Genomic DNA, 19,749 nt, shown 5'->3' with positions numbered 1-19,749 from the left:
TGCCTTTTTTCTCTTTCTGGAATGTGTGTTAACAATGCCCGCGACACAGATGTGAGCAAACTGCTGCTGTTAGTAAAATTCCATTATGGCTTACGTGTCTATCTTCGTTCTCGTTCTTTCTCTTCTCCCTTTCTTCCCTTTCTTGCTCTTCCTTCCTTCTTTTGTGAGGTGCTTGCAGGGTGGGCACATGGGTTCCTGCACGGATTCACAGCACAGGGGTTTTGTTAGAGGTTGACTCTTTGGCAGGCTGCAGGGTGATGGGATCCCTCACTTTTTTTTTTTTTTTTTGAGGCTTAGAAGGAAGGGCAGTTTCTGGGTCCAGCACAGAGGCTGCCCAGGAGCTGGGCTATTGTTGTTTGTGGTAGGAAAAAAGTCATCTAAAGTAGATGCTGCAGTGAGATTTTGCCTTTTTTTAGGTCCTAAATTCTGCAGGAGCCCTGATCAAAATGGAGCACAAATAAACCATTTTGAGGCACTGCTGTTGGGAGTAGGTGGACGGGTTGGGTTTAATTGGCAAAATTGGAATTGATTCTCTCTTGGAAAATGTACTCCAGGTTAACTTTATTAATAGTGGATTGGAAAATCATCTTGGGAGGCAAGTCCTAAGTCCTGTTGTTATTTTGGTGGATTTCGATTTCTTTCCTCAGATTTCCTCAGCCCCATTCCCTCTGTCAGTCTGGGTCTAGCCACAGATGTTTTACTGCAGTATCTCACCCCCAAATGCCTTTAAAGTATAATTTACTTTAATTATAATGTTAGAGGGTTAAGGGATGGGTTCTGGGAATAGCTTAATAGAGACAAAACTTGCAGCCAAATTAATTGAAAGTTTCTCGTTATGAGGGAGAGGTTGCCAAACATATGGAATATTGCTACGGAATGAGACATCAGAAAAACCCATTGTGGCGATTTAGCAGTGATTAAATGCGAAGATGGAGTGGAAACAGAGATGTGTCTGCAGCATTTCCGTAGGACTGTCATGGATTTGTTTAAGATGACTTTCTGTTTTATTTGCAATCATTGAGAACATTCGATATCCTGCTGAAGAACATTAATTCTGTGTCAATATCTAATCTAGGAGATAATCCTATACCTGCAAATACATATTTACATTATGTATTTTATTTACTACAGGATTCCTATTAAAATGTTGTCCAAATTCAGCCTTAATCTCCAGGATACTTTAGGATTTGATCTCTGTATTGAAAATGTTACTATTTTTTGAGCTGCCTAAGCAGAAAAAGAACAAAGGAGATTGTCAGAGGGACCCTGAACCACCAAATGAAACAAATAGGATCTGTTGGGGAGGGAGGATTCTGAAGGACCAGTGGGGGGAAGAAACATTAGGCACCGTCATTTCTGACATGAGAAGGCTTTTCTGACTTTTTTCCTAGTTTTTAGTCATTCGTCAAGACACACACACACAAAAACTAGGAAAGACTGGAAATTAGATGAGATGTGTAGGTTGATGTGTTTTTAAAGTATGTAAGTATTTTAAAGTATGTAAGCAAAGTATAATTGTAATAGAGAATGTGATTTACCTTAAATGCAATGCCAGCTTTTTTTTTTTAATTAAGCTTTTCTCAGGATTTGTGTGGCTCTGTTTAATGCTTCATCACCATCACAAAATACCACAATGTTCAATGCACCTTTTCTGCTCAAGTTTTGAAGATTTAATATTGGAATTTTGTGCTTTGGTTGTGTTGCTTACGGGATAATTCTTACTAAGTTATGAAGAAATGTATAAAATATTTGGGAAAATTATGTTACGGTCTCTTCAAGATACATGGGTTTAGAACAGGGGAAAATATGAAAAAGGAAGCTATAAATTGTTCAATAAAAATGAATTGTCCTTAGTAGGGAGATGGAAAATACAGAGTGTGTGTGGGGGAACCCAGACACACAGAGTCATGATTTTCATGTAAAACACATCTTGAGTCTCAGGCTCACCCTGTATGTGGACTGCAGAGATAAATTAGTCCTTGGATCCAGTTCCTTCAGCCACAATGATCAGGTGATTGAAAAGGGGAGTTGGGACCAGAAAACAGGATTTTACTGTCAGTGGTGATGGTGGAAACTTTGAAGTGGAAAGTTTTATTTGCGAAGTATAGATCTAGGAATAGAACTTTTAATTAATTTAATTTTAACTATAGCTCTGTTATAATTCTTAGACTTGGACATTCCAGAAGCTAGGTATGAGTTTCAGCAGGCACGGTGCCATGCTTGCTATGTCCTGTGGCCATATGTTGATACACTTTAGAATTAGTCACTCCCAGACTAAATCAATAAGTTCCCCCCCCACCCCTACCCCTACTGAGGGGGCCTTCCCCAGCCTGCCTTTTTGAAACCGGCTTCCTTCTTACTTACTCAGGGAAACCTGTTTTCTCCCCCTTATATGTGGGGAAGGAATGGAGAATTCTAAGAAAAACAATATTTTGCATAATATTTCAATTGTTTTTGTGTTTCCTCAAAGCCCCATTTAGCTTCTTCTTTCAGTTTGTAATCAGGAAAGAAAATTAAATAAATAAAATTATGTAGTTGGGAAACATATATCGGCCAAAATGTTATTTAAGATGAGCTCTAAAACTACTTAGTTCTCAAGTGAAGTCACCAGCAAAGGGGTTTGGAGTGAAAGCCACAGGCTTTCTTGAGCCCTTTTGGAAGCCTTGGTCTTCAGTCAGCCCCAGCCAGAACATGTCCCAGACAAAAAGAAACTTCCTTTGACTCCCAACTGTGTACCCTTTGGGAAGCTCTTGTAGATGTAGAGGTTCACTTTTCGCAGAAAGTGAGTAGAGTAAATGAACTTGCAGATTTGCAAGTCCTCCACAAAGTTCAGAGTGCTGGCAATCTTAAAGACCAGGACCAAGGCTCCCATCTTGCAGATGGAGCAGCCCTCAGTGGCTGGAGTGCTCCTGGGTGTCCCAAGAGGGGGCCAAGCCTCCCTGGAGTGTCATGGGATCTGCCCACCCCACTGGGAGTGCTGGAGCATAGACCCTAGCTCCTCTCCTGAAAGAAGCAAGGAAAACCTTGTCATGGGCATGAGGCTGTTCAGTCAAATTCTGAAACCAAAAGAGGAACTCTGTCCAAGGGGGAGTTAAAAAGTTAAAAAGCAGGGTCTTGTGGTGCTCCGAGGTGGCACATCAAAGTCCAAATTTTACAAAATATTAATCTGATCTCGGCATGGTTCAGTGAACATTATTCCTAATAACGCTAAATAACTTAATTTTTAAAATATCAAAATACTCACCAGCATTAAGATTTCAATAGAAATATGGAAAGTCCAGTACATTTTCCCAGAAAGGTGCACTTTCTTCAGTACATTTTAGAAGTTACTGCCAAGTGTGTTGGTTCTAGTTCTAGTCTCTTTAGTGGAAAAATGTTTTTCCCCACCTTGCTGTTCTTCCGTGACCAGAGAGATAGAAAACACCATCTTTCAAAGAATTAAAATCGATCAAACAAACAAATGCAAACCGTCTCTGAAATGCTTCATGGTGGGCCCTGGTTCCTTGAGAGCAGTTGCTTGGAAATGAAAAAACGTGAGCGGGGAATAAAAACACAGAATACTTTTTTAGATGTCACGGGGAGGGGTATGTGTGGAGGGGGTGATTTGGTTTACCACAGACCACATCAGACCTTTTGACCCCGTCTACTTCCCAGTTTTCTGAAACTTCACTAATGGAGGAATTGGGGATTTAAAATGGAGTCCATTTTCGGATAGACCCTCTGAAAACTAAGCATCTTGTGCCCACACAGCAGTATTTCAGGTGATTGGAGGGTATGGGTTTTATAAGCTTCCTTGATGAAGAGGTAGATTAAGGCGACAGGCAAAGAAAAGGTTTTTAGCCATTTGTCATCAAATAGGAAATAGTCACTTTGCCATTGGGCATTTAGAGATCTCCAAGAAAAATACTAGAATCCTCATTGGCTGATACGAACTCAATCCACTCTCACCTGAATACATTACAGCAAAAGTGAAGTGAGGTCTGTTGGTGGTCCCAACCCACCTCCCCATTCTCACCATTCACATATGGGGGAGGAGACAAAGGTCTGGCAAATTTGCCCTCATTCTGTGGAAGAAACAATCTGCCAAATTTCTTTATTCCAAGAAGACTTAACCTTGTAATGTTGCATTATCTGCTATTCATATTCTGGGATTATGCTGATTAGAAAGGGGTGTACATCTTCAGATGCTTTAGAACTAAAAGGATGGAGGAGAGTTTTGAGTGTTTTGTGTGTGTAGGGGGAGGTCAGTGAGGGAGGGGAAATTATATCAGGAAATAAGGAAATGAGATGATTTTAATATATTTTAAATATATAAATTCATCTTGTTGATGACTGGCCATGGGGAGTGGAAGAGGGAGTTACCAGTGAGCTAGGCAACAGTATTGTGGGGCTAGGTGTTTTATACTCATTGTCTGATGTGATCACACAGCCAACCCTGCGAGACTGGTGTTACCATCGCTGTTTTACAGATCAGAAAACTGAGGCTCAAAGACGTTAAGCGATTTGTCCAAAATCGTATACATGGTAGACTGAGATCTGAACCCAGATCTATCAGACTCTGATCTGGGATTTATTATAAACAATTTGGCAGACCTAAAGATTTGAAGATCTAAACTCGAAGCAGAACTGAAAGCTTTCCAATTCTCCCAACAGTTTTCTAAAAGAGTATTTGAACAAAATGTTTCCGCTTCCCCCTGGCTTTCTATAGTGTTCAATGCTCACTTTCCCCCACTGCTCCAGGGTTGGACAGCTCCCTCCTTCTGAGATGCTTCCTTTCCAGAGAGGGAGCAGGACTTGAGAAGAATTGGCTTTTTTTCCAGAATGGCCATGCCTCAGCCTGTGTGTGCATGATGTTTATGTGTATGTGTGAGTGTAAGTATCATGGTATATGTGTGCTTGCGTACCTACCAGTGTGTGTATTACGGGTGCATGTCTGACTATATGCAAACATGTGTTTGTCTGTGTGAATGTGGTATGCGTGGGTGCTTTCGTGTGTGTCTCAGGGTGTATCTTGGTTTATTTGTGATTGTGTGTGTTTGTGTATGTTAGTATGTATATGTGTTTGTGTTCTATGTGTATGTGTGTACTAAGTATGTGAATGTGTGTGTTTGTCTGACTGTGTATGTGTTTGTGTGGGTGTGGATGTCCTGGGATGAGTCCAAGGGAGCCTCCCTGCCTATGTAGTTGCTCTCGCTGTGCTTAGGTCTGTGTTTTGAGCCATGTCACTCTGCAGGACTCACAGAAGCCTCTGGGCCCTGCTGATGGGGAAGGCATTGTACCGTGTGACCCAGCATCTCCCCAGATTCCTTGGCTGTTCTGGGGGCTTTGCCGTCTTTTCATGGCTGAGCTCACTCTCTGCCGAGCCCCAGCAGAGAACATCACCAAAGAACCCTTTCGTGCAGATAAGATAAAAATGTTCATTTTAAGTGAAATGACTCTTCGTATCAGAAACTGAGTTTATAGGTTAAATTCTGTCTTAGCAACTCCCAGGATCGGCTTAAATTCCAGTTTTTAAAGTGAAATCTTGTGATATTAAATACTGCATGAAGTAAGTTGAGTTTATTAGGGACTTGGAGATCTTCTGGCTCCTCGGAAATTTTGGTTACAACTTTATTTCTGGTAGGAGACCCCTATAACCTCTGTCCTGTTCGGGCTCTCTGAATTTAAAAATAATAATCATTTATTGTAAGTTTAAAAAAAGCTTGTGTTGTTGCTCCTGGAAAGATTTCTAGATAGCTTACATTTCACACTAATCAAAATAATTGCACGGAGTGCTGTCACCTGAAGAGTGGGATCTGAGTTCACAGGTCTCCACCCCCTCCTAGCCAGGGATGAACCTGAACTTGACAGATGCCATCAACAAGCTGACACCTTGCAGCTGGGGGGATGGGGTCAGCAGGACAGAGGCTTCTGCTTCCCACCCTCCTCTGGGTGTGGGGTGTCTGTCCCGTACAGCACATGCATACCCAGTCTACAGGATCTAAATGTATGTCTCAAACATTTCCATTTGCCCAGTGTTTCGGAGCCCGAGAGGCCCGTGGCTTATTTAACGCCCTTGTCACTGTATGCAGAGCAGATTTGTGGCTACCTCTTCCCTCCACCTCCCCTCCATAAAATGACAGGGGTAGAGCCAGGTGAGGCGTGTCCAGATCCCTCCAGCTCTCAGGTTGGGTTAGCCTACTTTAAGCGTAGGCTCTTGGTTCAAATCCCAATTCCCCCACTGTGGGACACTGGGCACTTTGCTTCGGGTCTCCAAGCTCAGTTATCTCATGTGTACAGTGGGGTAAGAACACTTTCCTACCAAGTGGTATGGATTATTGAGATAATATACATCCAGGACCTGGCAGAGTTCATAACAGGCTCTTGACATCTGACTTTACCATTATTGATGTATTACGGATCTCTCAAATCATTTCTATGTTATCTTGGTTTTTAAAAATGCCCCCCCCCCGCAAATCTACATTGGAATACAGTGTGAAAGATTTTTTTTTAACTTAAAAAAGCGCCCTTAGAATGTCCCTCACATTTTTGCCAAACTCGAGGACCCCAGTTTGGTCCCAAGGCCTGAGAGAACCCCGAGTTTGGGCAGCGCAGCCCGACCCAGCAGGAAGCATCCCTGCAAGCTGGAGGCTGAAATGGCTTGTCTGTCTGCTTTTAGTGTTGTTCCTAAGCTTGTTGTCTCCGTTTCCAAGCCTGTAGAACTCCTCTCCCCTGCATACATTAGCCTTAATGTATTCTCTCTTGAATACTCATCATATTAAGGCTCCCGGTAGCTACCTTGCTCGAAATAAATTTTATGAGCGCACATCCTCGCCCTCATCCCCTGCATTTGCGGCCGGGAGGAGAAATATAGCCGCACCGCTCCCGGAGGCAGGGCCAGACGACAGTCAGGTGGGAGCGGGGCGGGCTGCGGGAGGGAGCGGGCTGGCGCACCCCGCGCGGGGACCGCGGCTCTCCGCCCGGGTTCTCCAAGGGTTAATGAGCGTCCGCCGGCCCAGTACCCGGCCCGGGGACTCCGGGCGTCCGCCCACACAAAGACGCCCCTAGTGGGGCCGTGTCGCCGCGTCCCCGGTGGCCCGCGGGGACAGACGGCGGCCCCCGGCCTGGGACGCGCCCCCCGCGGCTGGTGGGCACGGGCTCGCCGCTCTGCACCCGTGCGTCCGCCAGCCGCTTCCCCGCGCGGGGGACGTCCGTCTCCTCTCCCCTCCCTTGAAAACCGTGCCAGAGCGATCCTGCTTCGCACCTCCTTCCTCCAGCCCCTGGCTCCGCAGCCAAAGCCACTCCGAATGCGGACGCGGGCAGGAGAACCCAGCGCCCCTTGCCCCCCCCTTTTAAAAAAAAATGATTTCTATCTAGTGGGGTTTATTTATTTATAATTTATTTTTTAAAGGTTTTATTTATTTGTCAGAGAGAGAGAGAGAGAGAGAGACAGCACAAGCAGCAAGCAGGGGTAGCGGCAGGCAGAGGCCAAGGGAGAGGCAGGCTCCCCGCTGAGCAAGGAGCTGGATGTGGGACTCATTCCAGGACCCTGGGATCATGACCTGAGCCAACAGCAGACGCTTAACCGACTGAGCCACCCCGGCGTCCCATGAGCCACCCAGGTGTCCCCCCCTTGCCCTTATTGACCTTCTTTACAAGAGTTGTCCCCCCCAACCCCCCCGACTGGCCTGGTCATACCGCAGGAGCCCCTGGTGAGTCACTCCGCACTCCTCGGAATCTCCTCTCTGAGTCTCCCGATCTCTCCACGGCAAAGGCCCCCCTGCCCCCCTCCCCTTCCCTGCTGCTCCAGGGTTGCCAGTCCTGAGGGACTGTGAGAGAGGCGGGGGAGTAGTTGTAGTTGAGGGAGGACTACCCGCAGGCAGACAGGCATGCCCCTGGCCCTGGCGGAGCTGCCCTGGTGGTGTGGGGTGCTCTCTGAGCCTCTACCTGAGGGCCCAATGAGATCAAGTCTGTGAAAGGGGGGGGGTGTTCCTAACTTTCCCTGCCCTCAGCCACAACAGCACCATATCTAACAGCTGGTTACTGCAGTTATCTCCTAATAATAGCAAGCCTTTATTGAGCACCTACTGTATACTGGCCCACTCCTACCCGTATTGATTGAATTACTCTTCACAACAATCCTACTAGGTACTATTGTCATCACCCCCCCCCCCGTTTTAACAGGAGCAGAGAGAGGTGAAGTGATTTGTTGAAGGTTAAAAAGCAGAGCCAGGATTCAAACCTAGGCAGCCTGGCTCTAGAATCCATGGTCTTACCCTGTGTCTTACTCACCCCCCCATTATTTGATGGAAATCCTCTTGCTGTCGTGTACTTAGTACTTTGCTGGGCACATCGGAACTGTTTGGTAAGTAACTCGGTAACTAATTGGTAAACATTTTCTTTGTCAAGGAGGAAAAAATTTTTTAAAAGATTTTATTTGAGAGAGAGAGTGTGAGAGAGAGAGAGAGCACAAGCAGGGGGAGGGGCAGAGGGAGAAGCAGACTCCCCGCTGAGCGGGGAGCCTGATGTGGGCTCTATTCAGGGACCCCAGGATCATGACCTGAGCTGAAGGCAGACGCCCAACTGACTGAGCCACCCAGGTGCCCTGGAAAACTTTTGAGATGGGAAAAAATGCCATATGCACAAGGACAGGTAGCAGGTATCCAGACCCATGCAGATCTGCCTCAGTGTGGCTCCTGGTAGTTTTCACGGGGCATTTTGGTGGGAGAATGGGGTCAAAGAGCAAGGCATCTAGTGGGTCTGACTTTCAGGCACATGTTGGTAGCTGCCGAGGCCATAACGGGAACAGGCTGGGTTTGGGGTTTAGTGGGCCCAACACTGACACATGTCCGTCTGTCACTAGTGATGTCACCTAGTGAGGGTCTCAGTGGCCTATCTACAGGTCTGAGATACGAATGACTTAGTACTGGAGCTTTCTTTCTACATAGATTTAGATGTGTTCACATCCCCACCCCACCCCCAAGTGCTTTGAGGCTAATTCCGTTATGTTAACACTTTTAAATGGTATCACACCAACACATAAGATATGAATCAAGAAACACGGATGATTCCTGAGAGATTTGGTTTTCCTGGCCCACTCCTACCCGTATTGATATTTTGGAGTGCACTGGAGAAACTGGTGAACTGTTTCAAAGTGGAACGTCTTCTTAGAGAAGACGTGATCAAGTATTTATTCAGTGGGAAACATCGGTGGAGTTACTCGTGTGTGCCAGGCACGGTGCTAGGCAGTCAGGATCCAAAGCTGCGAAAGGAACACTGTTCCTGCCCCTTGAGAATCCCACCTCCTAATGAGAAACACAGGGTGGATTGGATTTCGGTTCCCACCTGCCGCCTGGACCGGCGACCTCCGTGGATGTATAGCCCGCACCATTCTATGTGGCAGCCGGAGGGTTTGGGTGATGTCCTTTTCCTCCCGTGGGGAAGGAATTGTGAAGAATGGGAAGGCGTCCACACAGGGTCCAGCCCGGTGAGTGGTGCTGCGTGGAAGGCTCACCCTGCCTTTCTCTCTGCTCCCCACAGAGATCCCTCAGTGCGCCGGCTGCAACCAGCACATCCTGGACAAGTTCATCCTGAAGGTCCTGGACAGACACTGGCACAGCTCTTGCCTCAAGTGTGCGGACTGCCAGATGCAGCTCGCCGACAGGTGTTTCTCCAGGGCCGGGAGCGTCTACTGCAAGGAAGACTTCTTCAAGTAAGTCCGAACCCCGGGGGCTGTCCTCAATTCATTCTGGGGTTGGATCCATTGGCAACAATCCTGTTGGTCATGGTGAGGGGACTTCCTAGAATTTATTTTCTGTGGCATTTAGTCTGGGACTTTTCTCCCGGAACCTATTACCCAAGGCACTTAGGCTGGGGCCTTAGCTCACTTGGATGGACCAACTGGCAGCAGCGACACCAAGTACAGGAGGAGGGAGTGTCCGGCAGTGACACCGAGCCCCGTGGGGGTGGCCCGGGGCTGCTGGAGAGGCTCATCAAAGCCTGCAAACATTTGGCACAAATGAGCAAGCCTCAGAGAGGTGGCGTGCATCCTTCAGAGGTTGTGTGTTCTGCACAAAGGGAGGGGGGAGGTGGGGAGAGATGCCAGTCCTGGAGACAGAACATGTTTCTCCCTAATCCTCCCAAGGTTTAACTTCAGGGAATAAGTGATTTGAATTTCTGAGGATTCTCAAATTTCTTTAATCCAATACGAGTTGAAAAGCACATTAAAGATGAATTTGGTTTCTACTGGGGCCTCCTCTCCTCCATGGCTTGTGTTGAGAAGGCAACACTCCTGGTCACCAACACACTTTGGCCAAAAATGCACCACTCTGTCCCTGTGTGTGTGTGTGAGCATGTGTGAGTGCACACGTGTGTGAGCATGTGTGAGTGCACACGTGTGTGTGAGAGCATGAGCATGTGCGAGTGCACGTGTGTGTGTGTGTGTGTGTGTGTGTGTGTGTGTGTGTGTGTGTAGAGGAGAAAGAGGACACAGCGGGTGGGCCTGGCCTTGGGGTTGGCTCAGCTTCGTTCCAGGGTCCGTGCGTCCTCCTTTTCCTGTTTTCTCTGCACCGTCGGGAAGCCTCAGTGAGCTCCAGGGCGGAGGCCTTCTTGCCCAGCTGGGAACCGGGTAGGTGCTGACATGTCCCTGGCTCAGACCACGGGCTGGGCTGTGGGCAAACCCATTGGGATCACGTCACAGGACACTGTCACCAGAGAAGCTCCTTTGAGCCCCTCCCTGGGGTTTGGACCTTGACTAGCTGGCTCCGGGTCTGGGAAAGGGAGGAGGCGGCCGCTCCAGGGTAGTTTGGGGTTTGGGAGAAGTAGTGAGTAAAGGGGTCCCTTTAGACCCAGAAGGGGCCCAGGGTGCAGGCCAGGGAAGGATTAGCACAGGCCTGTGAGCCATCAGCCCAAGACCAGAAGTACCAATGACAATTAGTCCCTCAGGCCAGTGCCCTGACCTCCTGCCCCTGTAGCCCTCTGCCCCATGCCACGGTCCTCATTTGGATCCTTCCGGAGCACTGCTCGGCAGTAACCTCATGACTAAATCTCCCTCCTCCTCTAGCCCACATGCCTCCCCACCAGACCAGCATCCAACCTCACAGCTGACCCTGACCCCCAGCTCCTTCAGCAGGGCACCCTCTGCCTACAGAATATTCCAGATGCATTGTGCCGTCAGAGCCTTCCTCCCTGGACCCCAGCTCCCTCTAGTCCTACCTCACCGCTTTCTTGGGTACCCGATGCCCCTTAGCCAGTTGCCCCCTTTCCCAGGCAGGCTCTGACCCAGGCTAGTTTGTCCTGCAGGGCTGATGTCTGTCCTCTCGAGGCATCCTTCCATGGCTGTGAGTCCAGCTCTTCCGTGGGTGGACACCCTGCCCCTTCTCTCTTCCGGGGACTCAGCATGAGTTGCCTTGTTTTTGCTTACTCCTCCCGCACCTGTTTGATCTTCCTTGCTGGCTTGAGGAAAGGTTTATTAGGTATGCATTTTTCCATTTTTCTGTCCCTGGCATGGCATGTGCCCCTGGCCTTGCCCACAGGCTGTCCCTGGGTTTGATACAACGAGGAGTAGATCCCACAGTGAATTTACAGCGTGTTTGGTGACCAGTTCCTTCTGTCCCTCGTATGCTGTTCTGTGCGTCGTGGACGCCCAGGATGCCTGGGAAATGCACGGACCCGTGACTTACTTATTTAACTTACTTACTTACTTCTTATTTATTTATTTATTTTTATTTATTTGAAGATGTATTTATTTATTTTAGAGGTAGAGTGTGAGGGGAGGGGCAGAAAGAGAAGGGGAGAGAGAATCTCCGGCAGACTCCCCACTGAGCACAGAGCCCCATGGGGGGGGGGGGGCTCGATTGCACAAGGCAGAGACCATGACCTGAGCTGAAGTCAGGAGTCCGACCCCCAACCAGCAGGACCACCCAGGCGCCCCAGGCCCATGATTTAGTCACAGTCACTCTCTTTGTCCCACAGGACCACTCTGCTTCATAAAATGACCCCCCCCTCAGGGTTGGAACCTTTTGTGAAGTAGGGGAGCCGGCCACAGACTCAGTGCTGAATCCGGTCCTGTCTCTGTGACAAGGGGCTGCGTGGAGAGAAATTTAAAGCTGAGGTGATTCTGCTGGCTGTTAATGGAGGGTGGCTCAGACCCGAAGATTGGGCCGCTCTGAAGCCCCCAGGGAGGTCACTTGGCTCCCCAGGCAGTCAGGTCCCACAGAGCTCTTTGGGACTGTGGCTGTTTGGTCGAGCCCCTCACCGTCCTAGGGGAGGACACAGAAGGGAGTCAGTCCTCCAGGGTCAGATTGGCTTCACCTTCCACCCCCAGGGTCTGGGAACTGCTGCCCACGTGGGGCTCAGGCTGTAACTTGGCCGCAGAGCCGGTGGTCTGCTCCTCATGACTGTTCAATAAACGTCACCAGGCATCTGCTTTCAGATGGCACAGCAGGGGACACGTGAGCAGAGAGAGCACAAGGCAGGGCTGGAGGGGCAGAGCAGTCCCGGAGCCCCAAGTCCCTCCCTTGTCCTACACGGGGCTGCAGGAGGGAAGGCAAGTGCCGTGCACTTGAATTCACCCATCAGACCTCAGAAGGCTTTCAGCTGTGGGATTTGGAAGAGGCCTGATCAGAGCCAGGGAGACTCTCTTCTCTTTGCTCCTTGAAGAAAAAGAAAAAAGAAAGAAAAATCCCTGACCTTTTCTGCAACGTGAGGAGTATGGACCTCACTGATCCCCTCTCTGGTGTTAAGTTTCATGATCAGTATTTTAAATCTCTTTGCCCTTAACAAGGGGCAGGGCCACTGCTTTGCACAGCTGTAAGGGGTATCCTTTATTCTGTGTGAAGTGTTTTGAATCCAGACTGTAATATGAAGGGTGCCCCGCTGCAGGTGTGTAACACCTCAGAGGTGGGGGGAGGTCAGCCTTCCACCGGCCTTCAGCCCACAAGATGCAGTAATACTAGTGGCTGACAGCAGAGGGCGATGTTGATGTGTGCGCGGACAAAGAAAGAAGTATTGTTGGAAGCTTGTACTCTGTGGTTGTTGCATTTTTCTCTTGGAGCTGGTGAATTCTATCTTGCCCAGTAACCTTGGCTGATTTTTGCTGTTGTTCGTTGGTTTTGCCTCTTGGGTCTTTGGCTGCCTTTCTCCAGAGGAAATGAAATTCTGAGACCGAGAGAAGAGGCAGTGAGTTGACTAACACTGTGGTTCCAAGGCAATTACAATTGGAATCACAAGCTGAGGAGCCAACAACTCCTTGTGTTGCATTTGCTAAACAGGACCTTTCTGGACTGTGTGTCGTGCAAGTCTCGGGTCCCCTATCTCCTTGCCAAGAGACCAGGGCCTGGGGAGGGCAGGAGTTTGGGAGTAGAGCTTCTGGGTCCCCCTCCTCACCGCTGACCGAGTCCTGGGAGGAGCCTGGTAGCTCGCTTACTCTGCAGCATAGTGAACAGCACAGGTTCTCTGCTCCAGGAACTGGTTCAAGTACTGACTCTGTCAGCATCAGCTGGGCGCCCTCTGGCAAGTTCCTTAACATTTCTGAATGCCAGTGTCCTCTTCAGAAAAAGCGAGAATGTTGATGGACACAGGAACATCTCACAAAGGGGAGCTATTTTATGAACAGAGTGGTTTGGTGAACCCAGACGGTGCTCAGTTGAATTTCTGTCCTGTCTCAAACTAGCTGTTTGTCAGCAAACAAGTGACCAGGCCTTTCTGAACGTCACTGCCTTATCTTTTCCAAGGTGCTCATTGTAACCCGCAGAGTTGTTGCGAAACGGGAAGGAAATAGCGAGTAAACCATGTCCAGCTCGATGCAGGCTGCTTGATCAGTGTCTCTGGGTTTCTGGCCCTGACATGTGGCCACTTGACCTACATCCCTGGAGGGCCAGGCTGTCAGGGCTCTCCCTCGGGGCTAGGCCTGTACTGACTTCTGGCCTCCCTCCTCCCCGCCTCCAGGCCCCAGCTCTGAGACCTTCCTGTTGAGATGACATTTAAACGTCAGCGGGGAGGGTAGTCCAGCAGAGCTGGGAGGGCACACTTCAGTGTGCTGGGGCTAAAGATGCCACGGGTGTTTGCATGAAGATTTGGGAAACAAAGCAGCAACGATTACAATCTGAAAACAAACACAGCGAGGGGGGTCAAAGAGAGAGCAGCATTTAGGTAAAGCACAGCATTCCAGAACATTCCAGGCTTGCCTCACCAGGGCTGTGTGCTCGCCTGCCACAGGGGGGCTGGAGGGGAGAGCCAGAGGCGTTCTGAGAGTGACTGGCACGCCAGGGGGTTCCTGGCTAAACTTCCTGCTCGCTGGGGGTGTCTCCCTGGCCCTGAGGCCTTCATCTACCCGGTGGGGGGCAGTGATGGTCACTGGGATAGAAGGCTGCTTCAACCTTCTTGTCAGTGGGGAGCTGTGTGGGCTGCGCCCCAGTCAGGCCTGGCAGGCGGCTCCGTTCCTCACGGTGCCCCTCCCCCAGCCGGTCAATCTCCAGGCAGTGAGCGAGACTGTCAGCCAAGGGCAGGTAAGCAGTCCTTGGGAGCCCAGGAGATGCTGATTTATCCCCGCAGTTCAGAACAGCCTGTTTCAGCTCCAGCATGCTCTGCGTTTGGCCAGGGCGCTGGGTGGTTTCGCTGGCTCCAGCCTGGTCTTCACTGATGACCTTGGCCCCACCATTGCTCTGGTGACGGGGGCCTCTGTCCCTCAGCCAGGCAGATGCCCACAGGAGATCAGGTAATATGGGCAGAAGCCCACGCTCAGCCTTCCTGTGAGGCGGACTTCCCAGGGGTGGGCAGGCTCTGGGGCTGAATCCAGACTCTGTGTGACTGGGGGGCATTTGACCCCTGAGCCTCAGTCTCCTGCCTCTGAAGAGGTCTGGGAATAAACCTCTCTACTTTTCTGGGTTACTGAGGATTGAATCAGATGAAGGAAGTGGTTGTCATCATTATTAGGGGCTATTTTTATTAAGGTCATGATGGTGGGTATATGTAGGGCAGAGAGAAAAAGAGCAGTAGGTTCCTGTGGGCAGAGGCTACAAAAAGCTGCAGATGAGGCAGGGGTCCTGAGGGGGTGGGAGGCGTGGCCCGTGTACAGTGGCAGTGTCAGGTCAGGGGATTGGAACACCCGTCTGCCTGTCGGTGTGGGGGTGGGGGTGGGGGTGGGGCCCCAGGAGTTCTCCCCACAGGATGCCATCCCTCCCTGTGTGGCCACAGCCTTCCCTTCCCAGAGCAGGGCGCAGGGTAGGGGGACCAGCCTGTACTTGCGTGGCTGCCTCTAGCCAGCTTGTACTCTGTCGCCCCAGGAAGAGGCCACCTCAGTTCTGGGGGTTAGTTGCTGGTCCAGTTCGGGGCCAGGTTCTTGTCAAGTCAGTGCTATCTCTGGAAACTACACACCTGCTAGCTTCCCCGTTACCTGCATGTGGGTGCTCACGTGTGCGCGTGCACGCGCACACACATGCACGCGCGCACACGCGCACACGCGCACACGCGCACACACGCACACATTCTTTCTCTCTCTAGCAAAATGTGCTTAGGGAACCCACGGGGGGGGGTCTCTTTGACGTGTGACTTTCCATAATTTCTGAATAGTTTATAGTCTAATTCCCTCGCTAAGCAAATTAAACCTTTTAAGGTAACGATCAAATGGTCCAGATAGTGTCTGTGCATGTGGACATTTGCAAGAGTCAAACACACTGGTGGGAACAGGCCCGCCGTCATTTGCAAAGGCCTGTAATCAAGGCAGAAGCAATTACTTAGCCGAGCAGCTTCCCTGGGGACCCGAGGCTGTAGATCAGGCCGTGATGAGTCCGCGGATTATCTGTCCGCCCGCCCGCCTCCCCCCCAGGCCCTGCTTCAGCTGTGCTGGCCCCCCCTTCCCGGAGCCCAGCCTGGGGCGGAGGCCTCCTGACATCTGTGGGACCTGTCTCCCAGAGACTTTCTGGCCTTGGGGAATCTGTTTGGAACCAGATGGTGGCAAATCAGCCTGGGGGTCGGATGGCATCTGGGCCATGGAAGCGGGTCCCCAAGCAAAGAGGGACGTGGGTGCCCTCGGGGAGGGACGTGTGACGCTGCCTCTTCAGCCCCGGAGAACACACCAGCCAGCAGCAGTAGCTGTCCGTCTCTTCATTGCTGGGGCTCGGCCACCTTCTCTCTCCTTCACCTCCATCCCAGGCGTTTTGTCACGGCTCCCAGCCCCCAAACGCCCTCTCCTTCTGTCCCCATTGCCCGTGCCCTCTCTCAGCCCGTCACCACCCCTCTGTGCCACAGGAACCTTCTCCCTGGCGGGCCCCTGGAACCGCCCTGCCCAGCCCTCGCCAGCCGCGGTCCCTTCCTGCTGGTTCTCTGGCCCTGTCACCCACAAGGGGCCTGTGCGAGCCGCTCTCTGGCTCCTGGGCATCTGCCCCCGGCAGCCCCGCCTGCCCAGCGTTGGGCCCTGGGCCGGGAGCGTGGTGGCAGCCTGGCGGGAGGCATTGGCTATAGGACCTCTGTCCCTGAATGTCCCTGCCCCTGCCTGTCACAACTCCTGCCACACCACCACTGAGGTCTTGGACTCAAGAATCAGCGAGCAAGCTGTGGAGGCCACAGGAGCGCTGAGAACGTCTGTTGCATGAGAACCTTCTGGGGGCCTTGCTGGATGTGCAGACTCCGGGCCTGGAATCAGGAGTCAGGGGAGGCTCTCCTGCTTTTAAGCAGATACCCCTGGTGGCTCTTGTGCACCGGGTACTTTGGTGACAGGTGAGCGAACACCTGGGCAGAGAGGGATTAGCCCAGAGTTAGCGGATTAGGTGGCTGGAGGGTCCCCATCTGGGCAAAGGGAATGGCCTATCTACCCGTGAGGGCCGTTGTGTGGTTTACATGACACAGCTCACGGGAAATTGCCTGCAGACTATGTGCCCGATGCGTGTTTACCCAGATTAAGGGAGGTGGGCTGGACTCTTGTAGAGGAGGGTCGGATCCTGATCCAATGTCCCACTGCCTCTTGGGAAGCAAACCTACCCCCAGCAGGGAAGGAGGGGAAGCGTGGCTGAGGGAAAGGGGGAGTTGGGCTCTTGCCCCTTTTCTACCACTAACCGAGCTGTGTGATCTTGGACAAGTCACTACCCCTCCCTGGGCCTCAGCTTTGTTCTGTGTTAAATGAGGGGATTGCACTAGGTCACAGATTCTAAAGCTTTTCCAGTAGCATTCATCTCAGAATAATGTTGAATGTTCATTAAGAAGAAAAGCATTGTTAACCGCCCCCCCCCAATAAAAGGCAGAGCACCGTGGGGCCATTCCAGTGGGTCTGGGAGGTGTCCGTGTACGTGTGTGTTGTGGGGGGCTGTGTCGCCACAGCCCCAAGGCTTTGACACTTTCTGGTGTCAGGCCTTCTCCAAATGTGGCCCCTGTCTATGTCTGGAGAAGGCTGACCATTCTTGGGCAGAACTTTATGTGCCCGTGACATGGCTGGGCTGGTGATATATGTTGGAAATATTGGTACATACAGTAACAGTAAATATCAGCAACTTACCTGTCAAGTGTGGTGATAGATAAAAGAAATACAGGGAGGGAAGTGTCAGCTGGGAAAAAAATATACAGCTTGCCGTAAATCACCACCAAGCAATTAAAGCATAAAATTAAGTTATGCAGTATTTTGTTTCCTCGGGACAGGGCACTGTGCTGTGGCAGCACCCCCCCCAGAGGTTGGCAGAGGTTGGCAGGGGCCTGGGCTAGCCCCTCCCCGACTGCCTCCCGTTGGCCACATAAAGAAGAGCATTGGGTTCCAATCCCGGCTTTGCTGTTCATGGCTGTGTGGTCTCTGGCACATTATCTACCGTCTCTGAACTTGTTTCCTCATCTACAAATGGGGGACGTGTGTTACTGCATACCCTAGACACGGGTCCTTCATTGTTTATTCACCAGCTACTCATAGGATACGTATCTTGGGGAGGTACTGCTGTGGGTGCTAGACTCAGGGGTGAACAAAACAGATACAGGGCCTGATGGCATGGAGCTTGCCTTCTGGAGATGGAGAGATACAGGACACAAGAACTGTGCAGTGCATCCGTTGGAGACGTGGCAGGAAGTGCTGGATCGGGGGGGGCAGGGCTAGTCAAGGAATGCCCCTGGAGAAGGCAACGTGTGAGGGGTGACCTGAAGAAAATGCACACGTGAGCCATGCAGGTATCTGGGGAGAGAGCCTTCCAAGTCGAGGAGCCAGCGTGGCTGAGCGAGTGAGCGGGCAGAGTGGTAGGAGATGAGGCTACATGGTCTTGGAGGGTCTTGTGGACCAGGAAAGGGAATTGGGCTTTTACCCTGAGTCAGGGGGAGCCTGGAAGGTATTGAGCAGGAGAGTGAGGTGGGAGCACTATGGCTGCTGTGTGGGGGAAGGGCTGAAGCCGGGAGCGCCATGAGTTGTGGGCGAGGCGTGACGGTGGCCTGAACTAGGGAGGCAGTGGTGCCGATGGTCAGAGTTTGGGGTAGTGCCAACAGGGTGTGCTGACAGACTGGGTGCAGGTGTCCAAGGCTTTCAGCCTTAGTCCCTAGAAGGAGGAAGTCCCCATTCTCTGACGGGGGGCAGGTTCTGGGGGAGGATCAGGAGTTTGGTTGTGGACATCCAGGTGGAGAGGCTGAGGAGGCAGTGGGATAGACCAGTCTGGAGTTAGGCGAGAGGTCTGGGCGAGAGGCTGCCAGAGAGGACGGGCAGGACCAGGAGAGCTGTGTGAGTCCAGTGAGCGCCGTGTTCTAAGGAGGAGGGAGAGGGCCAATGCCACCGGAAGGTCAGGGGAGAAGAGACCTGACCACTGGGTCAGCAACGCTGGGGTCATGGGTGACCTTGGCAAGGATGGTTTGGGTTGATTAGTGGGTGGCACCCTGATTTGGAGTGTGTATTTGTCAGGGCTCTCCAGAGAAACAGAACCAATGGGGTGTGTGTGTAATACAAAGAGATTTATTATAAGGATTGGCTCCTGTGATTTTGGAGGCTGAGAAGCCCCAAGATCTGCAGTCAGCAAGCTGAAGGCCCAGGAAAGCTGATAATGTAAATTCCAGTCCAAAAGCCAGCAGGCTGGAGAGCTAAGAAGAGCTGATGTTTCAGTTCAAGTCTAAAGGCAAGAAAAGGACAATGTGGCAGCTCAAGGAAGTCAGGCCGGAGGACTTTCCTCTTACTCTTGGGAGAGTCAGCCTTTCTGGTCTATTCAAGCCTTCAACTGATTGGATGAGGCCCACCCACAATGGGGAGAGCAATCTGCTTTCCTCAACCTACTGATTCATATGTTAATCTCATCCAAAAACACCCTCACAGACACATTCAGAATAATGTTTGACCAAATATCTGGGCATCCTGTGGCCCGGTCAAGTTGACACATAACATTAACCATGAGAGTGGATTCAAGAGAAGAGTGGGAATAGGGGCGTTAGAGACCCTGCGTGTAGACCCTTCTTTTCGGTTTTCCTCTAAAGGGAGTAGAGAAGTGGGTGGTAGATGGAGGGAGATGGGGGGTCAAGAGAGGGTTTTTTTGAAGTGGCAGAAACAAGAGTATGCTCATATACTGCTGGGGAGAATCGAGTCAGAGGGAAAATTAATCATGGGGGGGTGAAAGGAACAGTTGCTGGAGGACTGATCTTATGGGGCAAGAAGACGCGGACTCCGTGCCTGGGTGGGCGGTCGGCCTCAAACGGAGCACAGATAGCCCTGCGGTAGGAAGCGGAGGGAAGGCGGATGGGTGGCTGGATAGGATAGTGTGGGCACATGGCACGTCTTCTCTGGGAAGTAGGAAGCCGCGGGCTGGGCCTGCAGATGCGGGGCTGGAG

The 19,749-nt window shown here is 51.0% G+C and overlaps 1 protein-coding gene across 2 annotated transcripts in view; it reads left to right on the top strand.

Annotated features, from left to right (window-relative positions):
* LHX4 (LIM homeobox 4) overlaps positions 1–19,749 on the top strand; it is a 41,290-nt gene that overhangs the window by 8,430 nt on the left and 13,111 nt on the right. For both annotated transcript variants that reach the window (XM_073899431.1, XM_025878158.2), the window contains one exon: positions 9,520–9,691. In XM_073899431.1, the coding sequence (XP_073755532.1) occupies positions 9,627–9,691 (65 nt within the window). In that variant the 5' untranslated portion in view covers positions 9,520–9,626. The remainder of the gene's footprint in view (positions 1–9,519; positions 9,692–19,749) is intronic.

This window comes from Callorhinus ursinus, unplaced genomic scaffold (genome assembly GCF_003265705.2).
Source record: "Callorhinus ursinus isolate GAN/ISIS: 27379988/994484 unplaced genomic scaffold, GSC_fseal_2.0 scaffold13, whole genome shotgun sequence".
Classification (NCBI taxonomy): domain Eukaryota; kingdom Metazoa; phylum Chordata; class Mammalia; order Carnivora; family Otariidae; genus Callorhinus; species Callorhinus ursinus.
The sequence above is the reverse complement of the archived record's forward strand: the minus strand, read 5'-3'. Positions and strand labels throughout refer to the sequence as shown.